The sequence below is a fragment of the Oncorhynchus mykiss genome, chromosome 8 (assembly GCF_057628025.1).
Source record: "Oncorhynchus mykiss isolate SJ-2025 chromosome 8, ASM5762802v1, whole genome shotgun sequence".
In the NCBI taxonomy this organism is placed as follows: domain Eukaryota; kingdom Metazoa; phylum Chordata; class Actinopteri; order Salmoniformes; family Salmonidae; genus Oncorhynchus; species Oncorhynchus mykiss.
In genome coordinates this window covers 29,174,981-29,198,671 of record NC_143029.1, presented here as the reverse complement: position 1 = coordinate 29,198,671, position 23,691 = coordinate 29,174,981, and the positions used below count along the sequence as shown (strand labels likewise).

Here is a 23,691-nt window from a genome sequence, read left to right as displayed (position 1 = left end):
TTACTGTGGATATAGATACTTTTGTACCTGTTTCCTCCAGCACCGTCACAAGGTCCTTTGCTGTTGTGCTGGGATTGATTTGCACTTTTCACATCAAAGGACGTTCATCTCTAGGAGACAGAACGAGTCTCCTTCCTGAGCGGTATGACAGCTGCGTGGTCCCATGGTGTTTATACTTGCGTACTATTGTTTGTACAGATGAACATGGTACCTTCAGGCATTTGGAAATTGCTCCCAAGGATGAAACAGACTTGTGGAGGTCTACAATTTGTTTTCTGAGGTCTTGGCTGATTTCTTTTGATTTTCCCATGATGTCAAGCAAAGAGGCACTGAGTTTGAAAGTAGGCATTGAAATACATCCACAGGTACACCTTCAATAGACTCAAATGATGTCAATTAGCCTATCAGAAGTTTGAAGCCATGACATCATTTTCTGGAATTTTCTAAGCTGTTTAAAGGCACAGTCAACTTAGTGTATGTAAACTTCTGACCTACTGGAATTGTGATACAGTTTATTATAAGTGAAATAATCTGTCTGTAAACTATTTTTTGAAAAATGACTTGTCAAGCACAAAGTAAATGTCCCAACCGACTTTACACAAATGTATTGTTAACAAATATATATTGATATTAAATCAATTTTAGAATAAGGATGTAATGTAACAAAATGTGGAAAAAGTCAAGGGGTCTGAATACTTTTTGAATGTACCATATGTGTGACATTTGTTTTGATTTAGAATGGGCCATTATCATGCACCTGTCAGAACACTGACATCATTTGCATTGATGTCAACGTGATTAGAGGGACAATATAACACAGAGTACCAGGCCATTAGCGACTGGCGGTTAGCAAGTTTGGTAGGCTACTAATGACCATTAGCAGCGCAGGTTTGGAGAAGCCCAGAAGCCTGGACTTTGACTGCGGTCTTGACTCTTGATTGCCGGTATGGTGGTAATATGGTCACCGTAACAGGCCTATCCCTACCACCAAGCCTAGCTATCAAAAACTATTAGCTACAGTTCTCAAATACAGAAGTGCAAAAACATTATACAGTATAATCTGCATTATACACAGCCAGGTTGCAAGCTAAACAAATCATGTAGGCTATGCGTCACATAATTAACATTGCCAGCTAACGTTAGCCAAACCAGCCATCAGGATTATATTACAATTTAAGCTAATTATTGCAAAACAAACTAGGCCTCGTTTTATCCTGTAACACAAATCATTACAATCATTACATGGGATATAGTTAAGCAAAAGGCACCTTAAGACGTTAGCTTAATTCAGAGTGACAAAAACATTGCACTGCTATTAAGATCTTTACTGTAGGAGCATTTGGCTACACAAGATAATTCTGTTTACATCTGACAGCTGGGAGATTGGTGATTCGAGGAAGACTCGCCGGGACCTCCGGTGGTAGAGGTCGAGATGTGACCAGATCGCAAGTTTAGATTACAGTATAAGGTCTAGCCGAGGATATTTTCTCAACATTTCCAGGCACTCTCTCGTAGTGAGAATAGGGCATCAGTCCCTGCTCTCATTAGTTCAACACAGTAGGGGGGGGTTATCTTCTTGTTTCCCCCTTTCATCGAAAATGACTGGTCACGGGTAGATAGAATTTGAAAACCAAAAAAGTCTTCAATGCTCCAAAAACTATGGGGTCAAATATTCGGCACAAATGACATTGGAAGCACCTTATGAGAGTATGTAAATAGTTTCAATGAAAATAAAAAATATCTGTTCATCTAAGTGATAACTAATGTCTTCTACCTACAGCAACACTGTCCTGGTTCACAATGAGGCACTTGTTCAATCCCTCCCCTTGACACCAATATGAAATTCTCTGCAAAGGAAGACCTGCAGCAAGGTCATCCCATGTAAAATACAGCAGGACAGATGTACCGGGCTCATTTTACACATTGGTAAACATATGGAAAAGCAAAATGGGCATAGAAAATATGAGGAAAGGGTGCGGGGAGGGGCTGGAAGTGTGGAGGTCGCAGGTGTTGGAGCCCAATCATGGATACATCCATCAGGCCATGAACAAGTGAAGCTCTCTAATTAACTAACTCACACCCTAGAGCCAGAGATACTGTAGGCAGGCAAGGGAAAAGAGAGAGGTAGGGATGTGGGGGTTGATGGAAACACCTTTAGAGAACAGGGAAAAGGAAAACGTAATGGGGAGAAGTGAGCAGAGAAGGAGAAAACAAGGGCAGAGGGAGGAGAGGTAAAAAAAGAAGGTTGATGTAGACAAATGATAAGGGTGTGTACTGTAGGTAGATAAGTCAGGAATGAGAAATGAATTTGAGAGGGGGAAAAGAAGGCATGAGATGGAGATATGATAACATGAGGAATAATTAAGGTAAAAGGAAAAGATGGGAGGGCGAGAGAAATAGCGTACTCCTGAGAGAGAGAGGACACAGAGGTCAAATCTGGATATCAGAGACAAAGGTCTCATTGCACTCAGTTTAGCTGATAGCGCCCCTCAGGAAACCAGAGCTTAAACCACACAAACTCTGGATTAAGAGGCTGGGTGTAACTTAAGGAAGCTAGAGTTGTGATATGTAATCAATACCATGATAGTATGGATGGCCACCTACTGTCATCTATTTTTAATGGTATATCATCACATGAGGTCTGATGCATGGTTTGATTATTGAACCTTTGGAGAGTCATGAAAAATGAAGTGTACCTTTCAATGTAAAGATTATTCTCCATCATTATTAACATTCTTTACAATGTGGGTACAAAACTGTATGAACCTCCACCCAAATTTCTTGTAAGGTAAAAATTGCCTTGAAAGGATGAGGCTTGTAAAATCCAAGTTCTGAATCTTGGTCATCTTTCCTTGCTGACAGCACCACCAACCCAACCCCTAAGAGAAGCCAGAGAGCACTCTGGTTTGGTGGGGTTCATGGATTATTCAAGTTCTCACACTTACTCATTTTGGGGCCCTATGCCAAAAACATTTGTTCTAAAGCAATCTGAACTAATGAGAGGTTGCAATTGCACGCGGGGCTACCTACCCACTTGTGCATCTTCCCCCGTGTTGCCATTTTAAAGCAAGTTTTCTGCAATTCTACACATTTTTCCATAGGGTGGAGAGACATGTTTGCATGTTTTAATATGATATCTGAGGGAGACTGACTAACAGAATCAGAGGGGGTGCCCCGACTGGTAATTCGACCATGATTACTAAGTTTAGATAGCTAGCCACGAGACTAATTTACCAATCTAAAACATTTTAGCTAACATGGGTTAATTGAGTGATCAGTGACTGACATAACGAGAGAAAAACTGCTGATGCACAATCACATTTCTACTATTCTAACATGCACTAAAAAGCATCAAGCCTTTATGTTTCTGAGTGCCAAGATGCATTCAAAAACGGATACCTCGGAAGTAGGCGATTCCCTCCCTCCACCGAGAAGTAATGCATTTTTAAGGTGCTGAGGACCCAGGCGGAGAGGAGGTAGTGTGGCAAAAAAAAAAAAGATCTGTTTTGTGTCTCCGTGGCGATGTGACAGCGTCTGGGCCCGCCGGCGCTGCTTCTCATTTGCACTACTGAACCCACCAGCTCGGCCGGCTGAAGGGTGCCACTTAACGTTATCCTCACGAGCTCAACTCAGGCAAGAGACATCAACCGAGGAGACCACTTATTTATTTATTCATTCTCCCCCGTTTTCCAATTGACAATTCCCCCTACTCTCTCTTTGTACAGTGCAGTTTGTTCCCGGTCTTCTGCATTCAAGGCATGGCCTTGTTGTGTAGATTTTTCGAAGACAACGACTTTGAACAGTCCGGGGTTTTCCTCCATTTTTGTTTGTAGGCCAGTGGAAAATATGCTTCTTCCAAAACAGGAGCAAAGAGACCTACCTATAAGATCTACTGCAGAAGTAGTCTGCTCAGAGTCTCAAAGGGTATTTGTTTTCTTTTCTCTCTGGTGCAATTTGTTTACCATCATTTGCCTATCTATTAATCAATTCCGCAATTTATCCATGTCACCGATTGGTCAGACATTCCGCTCTCCTGGGGCCTCATTTATAAACATTGAGTACATACAAAATATACTCCAAAACATGCACGTGCAGTTTTAACGCAAAAGCTAGCATTTATAAATACTGAAGTCGGCATGAGAATGTGCTTACCTCCACACAATGTGTACGTAAAGGACGTCACACTGCTTGCTTTGCGAGGACCATTTCCTCCTGATACGGCTCATTCAGAGGCTCAAACCCTGGATCTCAGCCTTGCTTGTACACATGACCAGGCCTCGAATGTCCCAGCAGCATCGATGGCCGTAATGCCCTCTAAAAAAATCCTTGCCTCACGGCCAAAGTGGCCACTGTGCTCTTGGGCTGAATATACACTTAACAAAAAATATAAAACGCAACATGTAAAGTGTTAGTCCCATGTTTCATGAGCTGAAATAAGTTTATTTCTCTCAAATTCTTCACCTGTGAGATCGTCTGAGACCAGCCACCCAGAAAGCTGATGAAACTGAGTTTGCACAACCACAAAATTCTGCAAAAACTGTCAGAAACAATCTCAGAGAAGCTCATCTACATGCTTGTTATCCTCATCGTGGTCTTGACCGGACTGCAGTTTGGCATCGTAACTGACTTCAGCGGGAAAATGCTAACCTTCGATAGCCACTGGCACACTGGATGAACCCTGGTTTTAAATGTACCAGGCAGAAGGCAGACAGAGTGTATGGCGTTGTGTGGGCGAGCAGTTTGCTGATGTCAACGTTGTGAACAGAGTGCCCCATGGTGGCGGTGGGGTTATGGTATTAGAAAGTTATGGACAATGAACAACTGCATTTTATTGATGGAAATTTGAATGGACAGAGATACTGTGACAAGATCCTGAGATTCATTGTCGTGCCATTCATCTGCCGCCATCACCTCAAGTTTCAGCATGATAATGCACAGCGCCATGTCGCAAGGACCTGTACACAATGCGGGCTAGACATCTGGTAAAACAAAACACATGCATCTGGTGGACATTGGGCAGTAGGCTACAAGTGAAGACAGACACGTCGGGAATGCAATGGCGCACATTCTTCTTATCGAATTCCGAGGCGCATACGAGAACTGTCTACATTTACTTTGTCAGCCAACAAGATGAGTAACAAACAGCAACATCACAAGCTTATTTATGTAAATCTACTATCCCCCATAGTACAAAAGTTGACCTATTATATTGGTCAGCTTGTCGTTCTGTGCGAGAAAGAACTATTCCAAAACATACTCTGGGATAGTTCCGAAATTAATACCACCACTCTGCATCAAAAAACCAATGCGGAACATTTAGCTTAATATTTCCATAAAGTATTAGGATACTGCTTCACATTATAACCACAGCAATGTGCACACGGCAGTAGGCTATAAGCGCAAATGTTCCAAAATGCAATTAGTGAGAAACCGCCATTCTCAAAAGTGCACCACAAATGCAAGCGGTGACAGATGAAAATATCCTTCCGAAATGTTGAAAGAGGGAAGATCTAAAGACACAACAACAAGGATGGGTTAATATGACTAGGACTGGGTTAATATGACTAGGATTGTGTATTTGACTGCTGGACAACGAAAGAAGTTGAGAACATGAGAGAAATACTGGTTTCAATGGCATATGAGGAAGTGTTTATTAAATAATCCCCTTAACATTCCTATGGTCGGAACACGGTAAGACATGCCTCATAAAATGAGGGGGTTTGAATGTTTGGTTTGTTAAATTTGACACCATGTGTAACGTTTTTTTTTTTTTGTTTACTACGCTACTTGAGTCTCACTCCATGCCGCTTTTCACTCAAGGAGCGCAATTGTTTTGTTCCTCGACCACGAGACACTTGATTTCAGTCTGCGTGGTCAATGCAGCACATGCAGCAATTGATGACAATGCAGTTTTCACTTTGTTCCTTAATATAAATACACTAGCGTTCTATAACCTAATGTTAATTTCTCTACCATAAGCCACCTCCAACATTGTTTTAAAGAATATGGCAGTACGTCTAACCGGCCTCACAACCGCAGACCACGTGTAACCACACCAGCCCAGGACCTCCACATCCAGCTTCTTCACCTGCGGGATCATCTGAGACCAGCCACCCAGACAGCTGATGAAACTGAGGAGTATTTGTCATAAAGCCCATTTGTGGGGAAAAAAATATTATTATTGGCTGGGCCTGGCTCCCCAATGGGTGGGCATAGCTACCAAGTGGAAGGGCCTATGTCCTCCCATTGCTGTGCCCCTGCTCAGTCATGTGAAATCCATAGATTAGGGCCTAATTTATTTATTTTAAGACTGATTTCCTTATATGAACTATAACTCAGTAAAATCTTTGAAATTGTTGCATGTTGCATTTATATTTATGTTCAGTATATTGTTGCAGCAACCGGAATCCCGGGTCCGACATGAAAAATGTGGCGGGAATTGAGATAGCAACCGGAGAGTTGTTGTATAAATTCCAAATTGCCATTACCTGCCGCTGTAGCCTTGAGCAAGGCACTAAACCCCCACACAACAGCCCCCAGCACCACTCCAAAACCTGTATAGGCATGTACAGTGCATTTGGAAAGTATTCAGACTCCTTGACTTTTCCACATTCTGTTCCATTACAGCCTTATTCCAAAATCTACAATGTAGATAAGAGTAAAATAAAGAAACCCTGGAATGGGTAGATGTCCAAATGTTTGACTGGTACTGTACTTGTAGGTAGAGGAAAAGTGACTGTGCACAGATAATAAACAGAGTAGCAGCAGAGTAAAAATTGGGGAAGGGGTGGAGTCAATGCAAATAGCCCAGGTAGCCATTTGATTAGCTGTTCAGGAGTCTTATGGCTCTTACCCAGAGCAACTTACAGTTAGTGCATTCATCTTAATACAGCTAGGTGGGACAACCACATATCACAGGTATAGAAAAGGCACATTTTCCTCAGTCAATTTTTCTTCACCTCAGTCAAGTTTTTTTTTATTTTTAAACATCCATTCAAATTATAATAGTTCCTCACAGCATTTGACAAATCTTCCCAACACTCTCCCCCGTGATAATCAGTGTCACTGATAAATAGGCTGTGGACATGTTGCATGCATTTCTTTCGATTTTAATTATTGTTAATTTAAATCGTTATACTACAGCATACTTGTCCCCTTTATACTTTGAAAGACGGGTGCAATCTCATTACGGCATCATCCTCTCTTTGAAGAACGGTCAAATGACCGCAGCAGCAGGGTTTGTGACAATATGCAAATATTTCAGGAAAAGTGGGAGAAAACCCATCAGACTTAATTTGAATGGTTTTGAGCGTCTAAATAGGATCTGTATTACATTTTTTTTATATGCAGAAAAGCCAACAGACAAGGACAAGGTACAGTAGGCATCTCTTTATTTTGACTCCATTAATGTTGTCAATACAAAAACCTGACAGATCCTCTATAACCTGGCATTTCTTTCATTTATTTATTAATATTTAAGTAATAACCTGAATAATAATGACATGCCTGTGATAATAACTTAAGGTAATGGCTTGTTTCAAATAGGTTTTTATTAAGAAGCATATCCATGTAAACAAGTAAACAAACATAATTTTGACCTGGTTTTAACCTTCCAGACTTGGAATTAGCTACCCAAGGCTTTTACTTGTGACATATAGTTAAATGTATTAAAGAGGAACAATGAGGACATATTGAAGATGCGCATTCTCATCCCCAGAATATTTATATATGCCTATTTAAGGATAAAGCTCAGAACATGAACAACTTCCTAGTTCAGAACACTATAACAATATGGATGAAAATGAAACGTATTCTACAAGAACCAATATCATTCCCTAAAAACACAACCTTTTGGAACAATCCTTCGATAGCTTTTAAGAATTCACTGATAAATTGGTCCACACGGAAACTAAAGGCATAGAAACCGTAAATGACTTGGTACATTTATTTCCATGACAAAATTAAAAAGTAATTTTGCACTGACCAATGTAGATAGTTTACATGCAACTTAAAAGTTACATATCACAAAATGTCGATTTGAAATCAGAGAAACCTTGAGGGACTCTTATTTGAGACAGAAAAGGATGTTCATATGATAGGGAAGATATACAAAACCTTGCTGAGAGCAAGTCCAACTGACAGTAATTTAGAAAAAAATATAAACTATTAGAACCAAGACTTGTAATGACTAATGCATTCTGGGTATGCTATAAAGTCCAAAAGTTATGGGCAGGGCTAGAAAGTTGTCTGTCAGCATATTTCAAGACATGGCATATGGGGATGTAGTGAGATGCCCAATGGGCTGGACGTTTCTCTTATCACGCATCTTGAAAAAAACGTATGCAAAAACTTGGAAATGTATAAAATCAGCCATCAATAACAATGGAAAAATCAAATGATTTCTTCTTGAAATAGCGTGGGCAACGAGAAAAACTCAAATTGGTACAATTTAAGGCCACGTGGCAGACAATAATGCAGGCACTAGAGATGGGGTGTGAGCATGCGGGTCTGGGCAGATGAGATGTAGTCATTGTTTGCGTGCATCTAAGTTGTTGGTATGCATAAGTTTGTATCTGGAGTGGGAAAAATACAAAAATATTATAAAACAAATCATTTCTGCTCGGCATCAGACTAATTTTGGGCTTCAGATGCACTTCTCCACTTGGATGAGAATTCATAAACAGGCAAACAGCAAACAGCACACTGATGTGTAGCTACTTTTCTCCTGTACTTTTCTTGGTGTAGCCAACTTTTCTCTGGTAAAATGGAAGATTAACTTTAAGCAAAACATAAAGAAATATAGCTGGCTACATTCTTTCTATGATAAATATTAGAAATATGATAGCCATGCATTGTTTTTGCAAAGAATACCTTGCTTTTTCATTGTAAACTCATTTACTCCAAATAGTATTGCAATTCTGTTGTCATCTGATGAAAATTAAGCTATTTTCTGCCAAATGTGTTGCGCTAATGTGAAGGGAAACTATAGTTGCCTGCCCCTGATCACTTTACTGAAGCAAAAAAATTACAAATAATCATGTTTACCTTCAATATAAAACAAGTGAAATGGTTTAAAAACACAGATTTTTGAAGGTCTGCGGCTTGAAAATGCAGATTTCTTAACCCTAAACGCGACCTGTTGCACTCAATTCTACAGCACAGTATGGTACCATGCAGTCAAAGTTAACAGGTGAACAGAAAAGATTGCTGAGGGGCTCCTGAGTGGTGCAGCGGTCTAAGGCACCGCATCTCAGTGCTAGAGGCGTCACTACAGGCCCTGGTTCGATTCCAGGCTGTATCACAACCACCGTGATTGGGAGTCCCATAGGGTGGCGCACAATTGCCCCAGGGTCGTCCGGGTTATGGTTTTGCCATGATAGGCAGTCATTGTAAATTAGAATTTGTTCTGAACTGCCTAGTTAAATAAAAGTTTAAAAAAATATATATATACAAAAATATTGACGTATGTATGCAACTACTGTAAGTAGCTTACTGTAATAAATAAAATGCTACAGAATTTGCAGGCAGTCCAGCATTATGTTGGGGGAAAAGTAAATGTAAAACATTGTTGAATTGAAATATTCTGCTGGCAGGTCCGCAACAATTAGCCATTGTTTTTTCTTTCAGAAAGTCACAGTCCTTCGTCAAATACAGCATAGGTTAATGAAACAGCTCCAAAAACATGACATTTTCATTATAGAAACTGCCGTGGACTAAATTCCAAAAGTTCCAAATTATACAGCAAATAAAGGGCGTTATTGTCACCATAAAAGGTGAACGGAGGGAGTTATAATGCTTGTTCACGCACATACTGTTTTTTTTGGACAGGTTGGATTTATAGTGGGAAACCTGCATATGTATTGTGTATGCCAAGTTAATAAAGCTCAATTTATTTTATAAGAACCTATATTTTCAGAAATGGCACCCCAGATATTTGGTGTGGAATTTACACAACACTTATTTATAAATGAGGCCCCTGATGTCCCATGTCTGACAAGTCTCCTGATTAGACAGGAAGGACGACATCCAGACCCAGGCCCAGATTTGTGAAAGGGGGAATCTATTAAAAATGGCTTCCACTAAACTGTGTGTGCAAAATATGCAATGGCATATTTATTACAGGCAGATAGGATATCCATTTTCAACACTGCTTATGTCCTCCAAACAAACCAAACTTCTAGTCTCTTTATATTGCTCCTACTTTACAGTGAGCATGTGTGAAAACAAGTGGTGAAATAATGGATGTGCCTACACAACTATAAGATATCGATTAACATTGTCATAACAAAATCAGGGCTTTCCAACTAAGATGAGACAAGAGAAGAGGCAACATTTAAAGCAGCCCAAATCTCCCACTTTCTTCAATAAAGGAATAGAAGATTTGTGCGAAATGGGTGGTGAGTGGTTTGTGTTTGATGTGACAGACGTACGAGAGAACCCTCCCTCCTGGGCCAGACTTGCCCCCGTTTTACAACAAGGTCTCTCCTTGCCAGAACATCAGTTCCTGGCGAGGAGGCTGACATTGGTGCCGTGTGTATTGAACAAGTGTAATGATTCCCCTCGTTGTGATGAGTGAATTGGAGGCCGACTACCCCGGTTTGTAGAAACTGGGCTTGGGCTCCGCAGACACATTAATTATCCCTGCCCATCTAACCGTTAGGCGTGCAAGGCGCCACACGGGTGTTAAACTTACGCAGTGGTTCCATTTTTCCAGAGGTCACTACTTCCATTTTGTCCGGGAGGCTTTCGGCATGCAGGTGCTAAATCATTCTTCTTAGTGTGTGTGTTTGCATAATATTTTTATTGTTGCATGGGTCTGTGTGTGCGCATGTGTGTAACCACAACTGGATTGTGTAGGCAGTGAGACAGAGATGGAAGTTCTTACATAATTATAATTGAACACAGAAGTCCATCCAGTAGTAAAAAAAACATGGGATACCTTTATTTTAGCTGATACTTCCTCAAGTTTGACTTCCAGTCTTTCATGTCAGTCTGCTCTGGCTTTAGCATGGACAGTGTTCCTAATAATCTACAACAAACTTGGGAATTAAAATGTCCCCACTTTAAGGGCATTTAACAGAGATGACAGTAGTAATCCTAAGATTTAGCATACAGTATTAGGTTTTCATGGGCCATCTATCATTCTTCAGGAAAGGCTTCTTCCCTTCCTGTGTACCTGTTGATAGAAATACAGAGCTCTCCCTCGGCTCGACGCACGTTCTCCAATTGAGCTAATCTGTAAAGCACCAAGCATTCACCGCTCAGTGGACATGCTCTCACTGACTTCCTCCCTAGCTTCTGTGAATTCCCACCTGTCTCTCGAGACTCGCTCTCAGTTAATCTGACTCGTAATGCTTAACGCTGGGCAATTCAGTGATAGACTGGCGCTGCCGCCAGAGTGGGGGCCATCGATCGAGCCTTATCCAAACTGACCGGATCGCTGAGCGTGAGTTCTCTAGATCTCACACGCTGAGGGTTGCGGGGGGGCGGGGAGAACTCTCCGATTTAGATCCATAACTCATTCCATTCCAACATGGATGGCCAGGGGTGGGGGGGGGGGGGGGGGGGTGATTATCCATCTGCTAAGAGGAGTCGGCGTACTGGTGTGCTTTGTTCAAAAAAGTTATTCTCCCTTTAGAGATGAACCTGTGAAGTGTTTCCCAGATACGATTGGGCCTTTGCTCTAACAGTCTTATGGAGATAGTTCACCTCTGGAGCCCATCTGTGTTACTTTGTTCCTTTCGCTTCATCGGTAATGTATTATATATTTTTTGAAGCAACAGTTTCAGTAGTGTCACCATCCGATCTTATCCATATGGACAGCTTTCTGGGAGATAGCCATGAAAAAGAACTTTGATGTTGCGTAAGGTGATTTTGTCATACTTTGCTGGCTTCCAATGGCCAGTGCCCAATTAACATTTACAAGTCTAGCGGCGTCAACATTGAGAAATCGTGGACTGACCAGACCTCCTCCATGCAGTGTTTTCCTGGCCAGCTGGGAAATCAATGTTAGATATAGCAGTTTAGATATAGCAGTGAACTACTAGTTTTACATGAGTTGTGTTATACTCAAAGCATCAATTCATTCATACCTTAGTACCTATTGCCTTTCATAGCATTCTCACAGGTGGTGTAGTCATTAACACATGTAACACATTTGGTTATGTTGGAAATCAGATGGTCATGGTTAACATGCAGACTGCTATTAACAAGTCATGGAATTAGGTGTATTTGAAATGTCACAGATTTTTTTGGGCAGGGCTTAATACTGTAGGTTCGCTTACCTTACATCTTTGACTATGACGATTAGCCTACGTCATGAGCAATTTGTTTTTGCGCATTTACCCAGGTGATAGCTGCCTAATGTTCCTCATGAAGTTACACCAGGGTTTTGCTGGGCAAAACCTTGTCATTTGAATGAGCCACCACTAAATCGAAAGCCTCTTTATGACAACTAAGGCTGACCCTGGAGAGCAAACACTTGTGCTGAATGGGAGATTAAATGTCATTTGAAGTTACTGTAAGAGCTTGATAACGGTTTTGAAGTGAAATGGTAGTGTGCAGTCAGCTACTATAAACTAACATCAGAGAAAAGCCATTCATGGTGACTATTCTTTTGTACATCAGTCACAAACAACCGCATATAGAGGTTTTGGTTTAGGGAGAAATGTCCAGTGAGACATCTCTCTATAGAGACTCCAGATTCTAGTGAAAGGATTAAACTGAATGAGATGCTGCAAAACAGCATTGAGATGTAGCCGACAGCATGCAGAGCGCAAAACAATGAGACAGACTGTGAGGTACTCAATGAGGCAGCAATGAGACCCAGTTTGACAACGGCTGAGTGAGACGGTGGCTCCGCGGGTTATTTCTGTCTGAGTCCCTTTCTCACTCAGCATCTAATTGCCCAGATTCTACCTCTGTGAGATGCCAATGAGACGATGAGTGAACAGCACAACAAAATGAGACACCTGGAGTCGGAGACAAAATTGGAATAGAAAGACACTGAATTAGCACACTATTGAGACAGTGTGATGGGTGAGTGGCTGAGACAAAGCAGCTGGCTGTGGCAGCAGGCTGGGCTGAAAGCACTTGGGGTGGGCTGCTTTAGTTCCAGCAAAAACCTAATAACCTCTTACCTGAGGAGACATATCCAACAGCAAAGATTAAGAGAGGTCTTAATATTCACATCTATATCAAACACACACTCATTTGTGACTGTGTGTGATGGAGATGTGAATATGTGGGGATTTCAAGGGTGATAATTATAAAGACAGAGTTTGAAACAGAAGTTCAAATCAGAACAGTGTATTTTTTTGGGGCTGTATTTTATGTTTTTGAATAATAAAAGTTAATGATTTGCTTTATGGGTAGTGTGTGACCCTAGAGTAGCAACACATACACAAAAGTATATGGACACCCATTCAAATGAGTGGATCTGGCTATTTTAGCTACACCCATTTCTGACAGGTGTATAAAATCGAGCACACAGCTATGAAATCTTCATAGACAGACATTGGCAGTATAATGGCCTTACTGAAGAGCTCAGTGACTTTCAACATGGCACCGTCACATTCAAACAAGTCAGTTCACCAAATGTTGGCCCTACTAGAGCTGCCCCGGTCAAATGTAAGTGCTGTTATTGTGAAGTGGAAACGTCTTAGAGCAACAACGGCTCAGCCGCAAAGTGGTAGGCCACATAAGCTCACAGAACGGGACCGGCGAGTGCTGAAGCGCGTAAAAATATTCTATCCTCGATTGCAACACTCACTACAGAGTGCCAAACTGCAGGAAGCAAAATCTGCACAAGAACTGTTCGTCGGGAGCATCATGAAATGGGTTTCCATGTTGGAGCATCCGCACACAAGCCTAAGACTACCATGTGCAATCCCTAGCGTCAGCTGAAGTGGTGTAAAGCTCATCGCTATTGGACTCCGGAGAGTGGAAACTCAGTCTATGGAGTGATGACTCACACTTCACCATCTGGCAGTTTGACAGACAAATCTGGGTTTGTCGGATGTCAGGAGAACGCTACCTGCCCCAATGCATAGTGCCAACTGTAAAGCTAGGTGGAGGAGGAATAATGGCCTGGGGCTGTTTTTCATGGTTCGGGCTAGGCCCCTTAGTTCCAGTGAAGGAAAATCTTAACGCTGCAGCATACAATGACATTCTAGACGATTCTGTGCTTCCAACTTTATGGCAACAGTTTGGGGAAGGCCCTTTCCTGTTTCAACATGACAATGCCGCCGTGCACAAAGAGAGATCCATACAGAAATGGTTTGTCGAGATCAGCGTGGAAGAACTTCACTTCACACATATTATTGCCCATGATTTTACGAGATAATAATGTGGTGTCCACATAGAATGTACACTACATGACCAAAACTAAGTGATACCAATGGGTCTTTCTCCATTCTGAATGTTGTATACTGTTCAATTCAAACAAAAACTATTATCAGCAATTCCTGCATTTCCTGGACTCTTGAGATAATTTCCACACTGCCACATAGGGCTGCACGGTATTGGCAAACATTCTAGGCCTCATCTTTAACCAAATGTTGCAATTGTAATTTGACTTCGATTTAGAGCAAAACACTTAGGTGAACTGAAAAATAATGATTATTGTAATTCTATAGTTAGAATATAATAGTGAGCACTTTGCATAGTGTGGTTTGAAATGACAATGAATGAAAATGACAGGGAGGAGTTATTGTGACAAGGTACAAACCAAAGTGTTGATAAGTGTTTCCTAGGGGACCCTAGACATTTACATTTGAGTATTTTGCTGATGCTCTTATCCAGAGCGTCAACCTTTGGCTACATTGAATGCTCGCTTAGCTACTTCATGTAGCTAACATATTCATGCTTTGCGTATTCCTCTTTGATTTAGAAGACACTGTTGCACAAACATGCTGATGTAGGTGTACACCATCACTGGTATTATCAGGCTGTATGGCTAGTTACGTTTGCTCTGACTCATCACATTTATTAGCTAGCTACCTAGCCAGCTAACTAGCGATTAGTGGCTAACAAGATTTAGGCCCAACTTGCTAAGAAAATATAAACTATCTGTTTGCAGATGTAAGAAACACAAACTAATAGTGTAATTATAGAACGCTAGTGGATTTAAATATATGAAGCAACCCCGCTTCTGCTGCATTGACCATGCAGACTGAACGCAAGTGTCTTGTGGTCAAGCAACAACAAATGCACTCCTTGAGTGACAGGAGGCGGGGCTAGGTCTGTGTGGAAAGCAGCATAGCAGCCTTATACCACACCCCCTCGGGCCTTATTGCTTAAGTAAAACCCAAACCAGTCCATGCATTAATACCGGTATATCGTAAAATACGGTGTACCACACAGCCTTCATTGATCATAGCATGAGTCTACCCGACCGCTTTTTCTAGACTCAACTAGAAGGCCTGTTTGATAACACCCTAGCTGCGAGGCATGCAAGACAAGACATTGTGAGATACAGATTACCAAGACATAGGCGCACGGCTCTTTCTGCCTGCTCCCACCTCTCCCTCTTACGCTGGCTCACCTGCTCTTTCTCTTCGCTAATGATGCAAGTGTGTGTTCAGTCTTCGGTCTGTTGCGTGTAGAATATCCTAGCCTATTCATTGAATAGGGCTCCAGAGTGGCACAGCGGTCTAAGGCACTGCATCTGTCATAGGCTGTCATTGTAAATAACAACTTGTTCTTAACTAACTTTCTTAATCAAATAAAGGTTAAATACAATTTAAAAAATGATAGGCCCTGCTGTACTGAAGTTGTGAGACACTGCAAGTCAATAGATAGGCCTAGTGCACAGTTCTGACTGTGTGCCTGGTGGTCGATCTGCCTATACTGTGCCCCTTCCCCATCTCTCTGTCCTTTGATAGCTTAGATGCAAGTGTTTGTGTTCTTGGAAGTATGGCAACTAAGTATCCTCCGGTTCCAAAAATACTGAACGGGATAATAGTAGGAGACGACGTGCAAGGAATTAATTATTTTGAAGTCGACTCTCTACCATTATGTCATTGTCGTCAACAGTTGTAAAAATGGCAGAGAAAGGCAAGGACACCAGCGAAGTCCTGTATGGCAATACTTTGAGAAGTTAAGAATAAAATGCTAACTTTGGGGAGGTGGAATTGAGGTGCAATTCTTAACCATCTGAAAGGGAAGCACAGACACAAACCGTTGCTGGCAGCAGCGTTGTGAATTCACAATGCAGCTGAAAAATTGTCAGTTTGTCACATCCCTAACATTTCTGAAAATGAGACACCTCATTTCTTAAATAAGACACCTCAGCCCCCCCCCAAAAAAAATAATAATAACTGCAAGTCTTTTTCTATACTAGCAGACTGCTGATAACTTCTTTATTGAGGAAAATGTACTACAACTCTGTGGATTGTATCACCTCGTTATCTTAAAGCTGGAATCGCTTATTTAACAATAAAGCGGTCACCCACCTGTGTTTTGGTAAATTGCTGAGAATGGGCCTGGAGAAATGTAACCACTCAAATTCAAAGTGAGAGCTATGTATGCAAGGACTGACCATCAATGATATCAACATTATAGTATTAACCATGTTTTGAGGATATAGCTACACTTTTTATTTACAAACATTGGAGTATAACGAACATATTTTGGGTTGTGATAGGGTACAACTCATGAGGCATTTCAATGATATCCTTCAATAATCAATGGGTAGCCTATATAGCATTAATTTATAGGTCCAAAAATGGATGTAGCAACTAAGGGTTCTAGCTTTAAGGTGAAAGCACCAACGAAGTCGCTCTGGATAACAGCATCTACTAAATTACTCAAATGTAAATGTAATTAACTCTTATGGAGGGACAAACTCCAAATACCACAATCCTCTTGGCGTCTTGTTTTGCACCCATAACTCTGCCCTGTCATCCACCTTCCTTAAACACAACTATGTGTACTATGACACATTAAAACTTTCCATTGAGAAAGTGAAAAACTGAAGTAATCCTTAAATTTATGTAATGACAAATGGTTGCTTTGCCTAGCCTTGCTGTCACTAGCAGAATGGGATATTTTGAATTGAAAACCAAAAGCTAGAGGAGAAAACATTAGAAAAGCTTACAGGCACCATCAGATCGATATCCATTACCTATTGATGCTGACGGGGAGGCAAACTGAATCCTTACATGGAGATCGGCAGTGATTGTACTGTGACCTGAAAGCAATACTTTTTTGGGGGGGCTTTCTAGGGAAACGTTTCATTGTCTACCTCAAAATGTCAGGGACAGCATGGCTGTGCTGGTCTTGGTGGATTCCCTAACTAAACAACAAAAATAAAATCCATCGACAAAGTGAAACGAGTTAAATCAAACCTGCACTGGATCATTCATGTTGGCAAGGTTTATTTTATTTTACCTTTATTTAACTAGGCAAGTCAGTTAAGAACAAATTCTTATTTTCAATGACGGCCTACTGGGGAATAGTGGGTTAACTGCCTTGTTCAGGGGCAGAACGACAGCTTGGGGATTCGATCTTGCAACCTTTCGGTTACTAGTCCAACACTCTAACCACTAGGCTACCTGCCACCCCAGGGAAGAGGGTCACATAACTATAAATCCTCCTCCCTGACTAATCCATTCTCGACCAGCTTTTTGAATAAGAGGAGATAGGCCTTATTCAGAAATCACAATGCTTAGCCTAAGTGTTTACTTCCAATGCCCAAAAGGTGTATGTGTGTGTCAGTCTTTACCTAGATTTATTTCTAAGAGGGTCGTCAACACAAAGCTACATCATTGATTGAAACCCAAACTCTTAAAGAGATGTCCATCAAGCCTGTACAATTTGTCTGACCATTGAGGCCATTAAAAAAAACATAGGCAACAACAACGTCCACTGAGATTGTAACGTCGAGACATGTTGAAACTCTGTACTCCCTCCTCCCTAAAGAGTTGGATCTCAACTGGTACCAAAAAGAGCCACAATGGAAGGAAAGTGCTAATATCTGACTTAAGAGCTACAGGGAATTCCTTTACTACATTAATCACTGCATGGAGTGCTACAACAGCCGCTCCTTCCCCAGTTCCCAGCCCCCCTATCCCCTAAAAGCTTGTGAATTCATTAGGTAAACAAAAGGTGAGGTGAGGTGAGCGAACAGGATACATAGGGGAGCAAATCAGGGCTCTGAGACTCACCTTGGGCCAACATGCTGAACTCCAAGAAGAGGGCAATGTGGTAGAGCTCCATTGCCTCCTCAGCACGACTGGCAACCCCCCTGCCTCCGGCCACCAGGGCCTGCACCTCCCCCAGACTCCCCGCTGAGGGGCTTCCCCTCAGCACCAGTGCTAGCTCCACAGCGTCCGTGTACATGCAGTGCAAGATGACACGGGCATATTTCTTGGGGATGATGGACTCATCCAGGATGATGCGTGTGGGCGTCTGCAGAGCGCGCTCTGTGATCTCCTCGCCGGTGCGGATGCGCCTCTGCAGGAGGTTCCGGAAGAAAGGAGAGCGGGCCGAGAGGACCGCTTTGTGGGCGCGCAACTCTTCGTCCGCGGGTCCTTGGATGACCGGTCCTCCTCCTACACCTCCTCCCCCAGCTGCTACCCCAACAGCTGGCCCGGCACTGAAGACCTCTACCAGCTCCGAGTCAGATGAGAAGCTGAGCAGTGAGTCGTAGAAGCACATGTGCTCGCAAAGGCCATGCATGTCCTCCTCCAGTGAGCTGGGTGTGCCAAACTCTTCGCTCAGGCGCACCAGCACATCCATGTTCCGCAGCCGCGCATCCACCTCTGGGCCCAGCTCGCCCGTGTACAGGTAATGCAGCAGTGCCGAGAACATGGCCGCGTCCATGCCCGCTGTGCCCACGTCCAGGAGCACCTCAGCACCGTAACCTGGCGACGACGACAGCAGCGTCTTGAAGAAGGGGCAGCGGGCAGCCAGCACAGCACGGTGCGCAGGGAAGCAGGCATCCTGGAAGATGAGGTCCACGTCCGTGCAGTACTTGTGCTGGTAGAGGGCGGCCAGGTCGCGCTGCAGGCTCCGGGCCTCAGCCCGCGCCAGTCCCGCCTGCAGGTTCAGCTCCTTGAGCGCTGCTGTGCCCTCGTATTCCTCAACCAGGGCGTTTGCGTCACGCACATCCCAACATGAGAGGAGCTCGCGCATCTGTCGCACGTGGTCGGCCGAGCGGCTGGACTTGCGGCGCTTGATGAATCTCCTCCTGAGAGTGGCTAGGCCCGAGCTCTTCTTCTTCTTGTCCTGGGGCTTCTCGGGGCCGGACTCCAGGCTGTAGAGCTTCCCCTCTCCTCCATAGCCCTGGGAGCCATAAGAGGATGTCCCTGAAAGGAGACAGTAACATACAGAATCGGTGGGTGAGCAACAGAGTAGTAGTTTACGAATGAGATTTAATAATAATACATAAATAATGATGAGCCAACTTATAATTAATGTTCTATATATCTGGTTTTAGGGCAAATCCCTGACTGAGATAAGATACCTTTTAACTCAGGGTTTTTTTTAGGATAAAAAAAAGAATCATAAAAGTTTCCAACCAAAAAAATGGAGAAGCCCTCTTGGCCGCAGAGACACATTTTGCCCCTTTAAAGCAAATTTCCTGCTATTCTACACATTTTGCCATGGTTTATGTCGTGTTCCATCTGAGTGACTCAAACATTATAACAAAATCAATGGGGGCCCCATGTCATGACAAAAAAACTGCTGAATTTTAATTGGTGATTGTTAGTTCTGAGAAGACAATCTTATTTAAAAGGTCCAATTAACCATTTTTAAAATAATTTTTGGGTAACAATTTAAGAGGAAGTTTACCTAAAAACCAAAATGTCCCAAGTGATTACATGTTTTGAAACTGTACTGAATAAAAATAAAAACATAACATGCAAAGGTCCCGTGTTTCATGAGCTGAAATAAAAGAACCCAGAAATGTTTCATTTACATAAAAAGCATATTTAATTGAAATTGTGGCCAAATTTGTTTACATCCCTGTTAGTGAGCATTTCTCCTTTGCCACAGGTGCACCTTGTGCTGGGGACAATAAAAAGGCCACTAAAATGTGTAGTGTTTCCACAACAATGCCACAGATGTCTCAAATTTTGACGGAGTGGGCAATTGGCATGCTGACTGCAGGAATATCCTACAGGGCTGTTGCCAGATAATGTAATATTAATTTCTATACCATAAACCGCCTCCACGTTGTTTTAAAGAATTTGGCAATATGTCCAACTGGCCTCACAACCATGCCAGCCCAGGACCTCCACATCCGGCATCCGGGTGCTGAGGAGGACTTATGTCGGTAATAAAGCCCTTTTGTGGGGAAAACTCATTCTGATTGGCTGGGCCTGGCTCCCCAGGGGGTGGGCCTATACCCTCCAAGGCCCACCCATGGCTGCGCCTCTGCCCAGTCATGTGAAATCCATAAATTAGGGCCTAATTAATTTATTTCAATTGACTGATTTCCTTCTATGAAGGGTAACTCTTTGAATTTGTTGCATGTTCCGTTTATATTTTTGTTCAGTATAATTAGGTGGAGTTTGTCTTCTCCCCCTCTCTCTCCCTGCAGTCTAGAACTGGAAAGCCACAAAAACGGGTCACGTAACTCTTTGTGCACTGGTAGCTTTGCTCCATTGTCAGTCAAAGAGCGATTAAGAAATATGCGAATTGTGGATGAATCCAATTAGAATTTTTATCAAAAGTACTATTGGTTTTGAGCCAGGAAATGTGTACTTTTCCACCTAAAATGATTGCAATTATTTCTATATCATTATTTCATGTGGCTGACTGCAACAGTGGAGATGGGTAACAACTCTGCATGTGTGCTCTCATGGGGCAACTCTGACGTATATGGCCTTACTTGGAACTTGACGTCACAGATGTGAGTTTTATAGGAGGGGGTACCTGGCTGCACTTTATATAAGATATCTAGGGAAGGCACAAAATGTCACTGTTTTCCATTGAAAGACAGACAGATACAGAAGGAAACACTCCTACAGACAATTTTGCCAATCTATGTGTGTGTAGTAAGCACTTCATCGATGACTATGAAAGAGCCTAAATTCAAAAATGTATAAAATTGTTTTTCCTCACCCATCAACACACAATACCCTATAATGACAAAATTAAATAATGTATTTTTTGCAAATTTATTAAAAATGAAATACAGAAATCTAATTTCTATAAGTATTCACACCTGAGCCAATACATTGTGGAAGCACCTTCGGCAGCAATTACAGCTGTGAGTCTTTCTGAATGAGTCTCTAAGAGCTTTCCACACCTGGATTGTGCAACATTTGCCATTATTCTTTTCAAAATTCTTCCATCCTGGTCAAATTGGTTGTTGATCATTGCTAGACTATTTTCAGGTCTTGCAATAGATTTTCAAGTAGATTTAAGTCAAAACTGTAACTTGGCCACTCAGGAACATTCACTGTCTTAGTAAGCAACTCCAGTGTAGATTTGGCATTAAGTAAATATTCCCATGGACTGGATCTGGTGAGGTGCCAAAATACAGAGGCGCTTTTGAGAAAGGGCAAAGCTAGTTTGCGGAGGCAAGTAGTCTAATCATTGCCGTTCGAGTTGATCTTCTTGTGTAGTAGCCTAGAAGCTCTACCAGTTAGCATATGTTGAGGAGATGGACAGTAATTGTCACCTTACATTGTAGAATAGACAGAATAAAAATGAAAGATGTTGGTGCATTTTAATTACTTAGGATCGGGTCTACTTGCTTTTTTTCATCATCATCAATATCTGATCTGTTGGCAAGCCATTTGCATGACAACATTTCATGCCTTTAACAACTGTATAGCCTTGCGTGACATACATGACCCCAGAAACAACCTGGGATATGTCTATTTGGTTGCATGTATTCTGGTCTACTGTGTATTCGTAACCCCCACTTCCAGCTGTCGATAGTGGCCATGAATATCCTAAAAATATAATTACTTTTAGTCCCATGGTCAATTTTTTATTGCAGATAATAAACAAAATCGGCAGACCTCCAGTAGTACTCTTCATCACTTGCGTATATTTCATTGTCAGACATGTTTGTAGGTTGTTGTCAACAGAGCAGAGTTAGCGGTGCACAAAGACATCACATGACCCATTTTTGCAGCTTTCCAGTTCTTGACTGCAGGGAAAGAGAAGGGGAGAAGGCAAACTCCACCTAACGAGTTTCAATGTATGGAATCACCTAGATAATTTAGGATTTTAGGTCAACTTCTCCTTTAAGTACCTTATTGTGATTGTTTTACATTAAAATGGTGCTAATCACCTGTAAGGTCAGTGTCCAATTACTGCAAATTCTTAAAAAGGCTTTCATCTTATGGCAATGCCAAACATGACATTTTATTAATTTGAAATACCTAGAAATTAACATTACTTGAAACACTTTGTGGCAGCCACTATGAAAGGAAGGAATGGTCCCCCAGCCATTGCTCTAAATTAAAGTCGGCCCGTCGTCCTCAAAAAATATATGTCTGGGACGGTTAAAAACAGACTGGGACAGTTCTGGGACAATAGATGCAAAATTAATACAACCACTGTACATCAAATATTAGGCTGATGCAACAGATCAGAACTTTTATAAGTGCAGCAATGTGCACACAGCAGTAGGCTATGCAAAAATGTTCCAAAATGCAATTAGCAGGGGGAAAAAAAACATTCTCAAAAGCCCACTGCACATACCAGTTTCATGTAAAAGAGATGAAAACAATTGATTAGAAATGTATAAATGGGGAGATGTAAAGATGCAACAACTAGCATGGGTTGCTAATATGACTAGGATTGTGCATTTGGCTGCTGGACAATTCAAGAGTTTAATTGAAAATCAATAGAACACAAGATAAATGCTGGTTTCAATGGCATATGAGGAAGTGTTCATAAAATAATTTCCTCAACATTTCTATGGTCGGATTTTGTCTGGGCTACTTTCAAACAAGACATGCCTCGTAAAATGACATAAAACATCTAGGTTTTAAACAATTTAACCATATACTCAATTGTTTAAAAATGCGGACTGCCTCCGCTCAGATTGCAAGGTGGGTGATGTGGGTGCGGAACGGGCACTGGCCGTTCTCTCCTTTCTTTTAACCATTTCATCTGAATGAACCATGCCTTGTGAGCCTATGTTCAAAGAATAAAAGCCTTTAGACGTTAATGTTAATTATCCTACATTATTAAAAAAACAAGTATTTTAATTTGGGACAGTTCATTTTCAATTTGTGTCGGTGGAAATTCCACTTCAGGACGATTCTGGGATGATGAAAAGAAGTTACTCTCTCGAGGCCTGCATCCTCAGCTGGTGTAAATGTATACTCACCGCCGAATGCCAATTACAGAATATTTTATGAAAAGTTCCCGAGCCAAATCTTTGTCCTAATAAACTAAATGTGAACAACTTTGTTCTAGCCACAAGTTGATTGCTTTTAAATTAAGATTTGTACAATTTCAATTAAACCCCTTGTGCAAGATGTGGATCAGACTTGTATGTTAGAATATCAATACGTTTCTAAACACTTCTACATTAATATGGACGCTACCATGAATCGTGAATAACGATGAGTGAGAAAGTTGGACACAAAAATATCATACCCCCAACAAAAATGTTTTACCTCCCCAGCTACTGCAATGGTGAGAAGGTTAGCATATCTTGGGGGTATGACATTAGTGCATCTGTAACTTTCTCAATCATCATTACTCACAATCAAT

General features: G+C 41.7%; 1 protein-coding gene across 1 annotated transcript in view; it reads right to left on the bottom strand.

Moving 5' to 3' along the window:
- Positions 1-23,691, bottom strand: part of btbd7 (BTB domain containing 7) — a 110,898-nt gene that overhangs the window by 28,622 nt on the left and 58,585 nt on the right. The window contains exon 3 of the mRNA XM_036985231.2: positions 18,168-19,310. Within this exon, the coding sequence (XP_036841126.2) occupies positions 18,168-19,310 (1,143 nt within the window). The remainder of the gene's footprint in view (positions 1-18,167; positions 19,311-23,691) is intronic.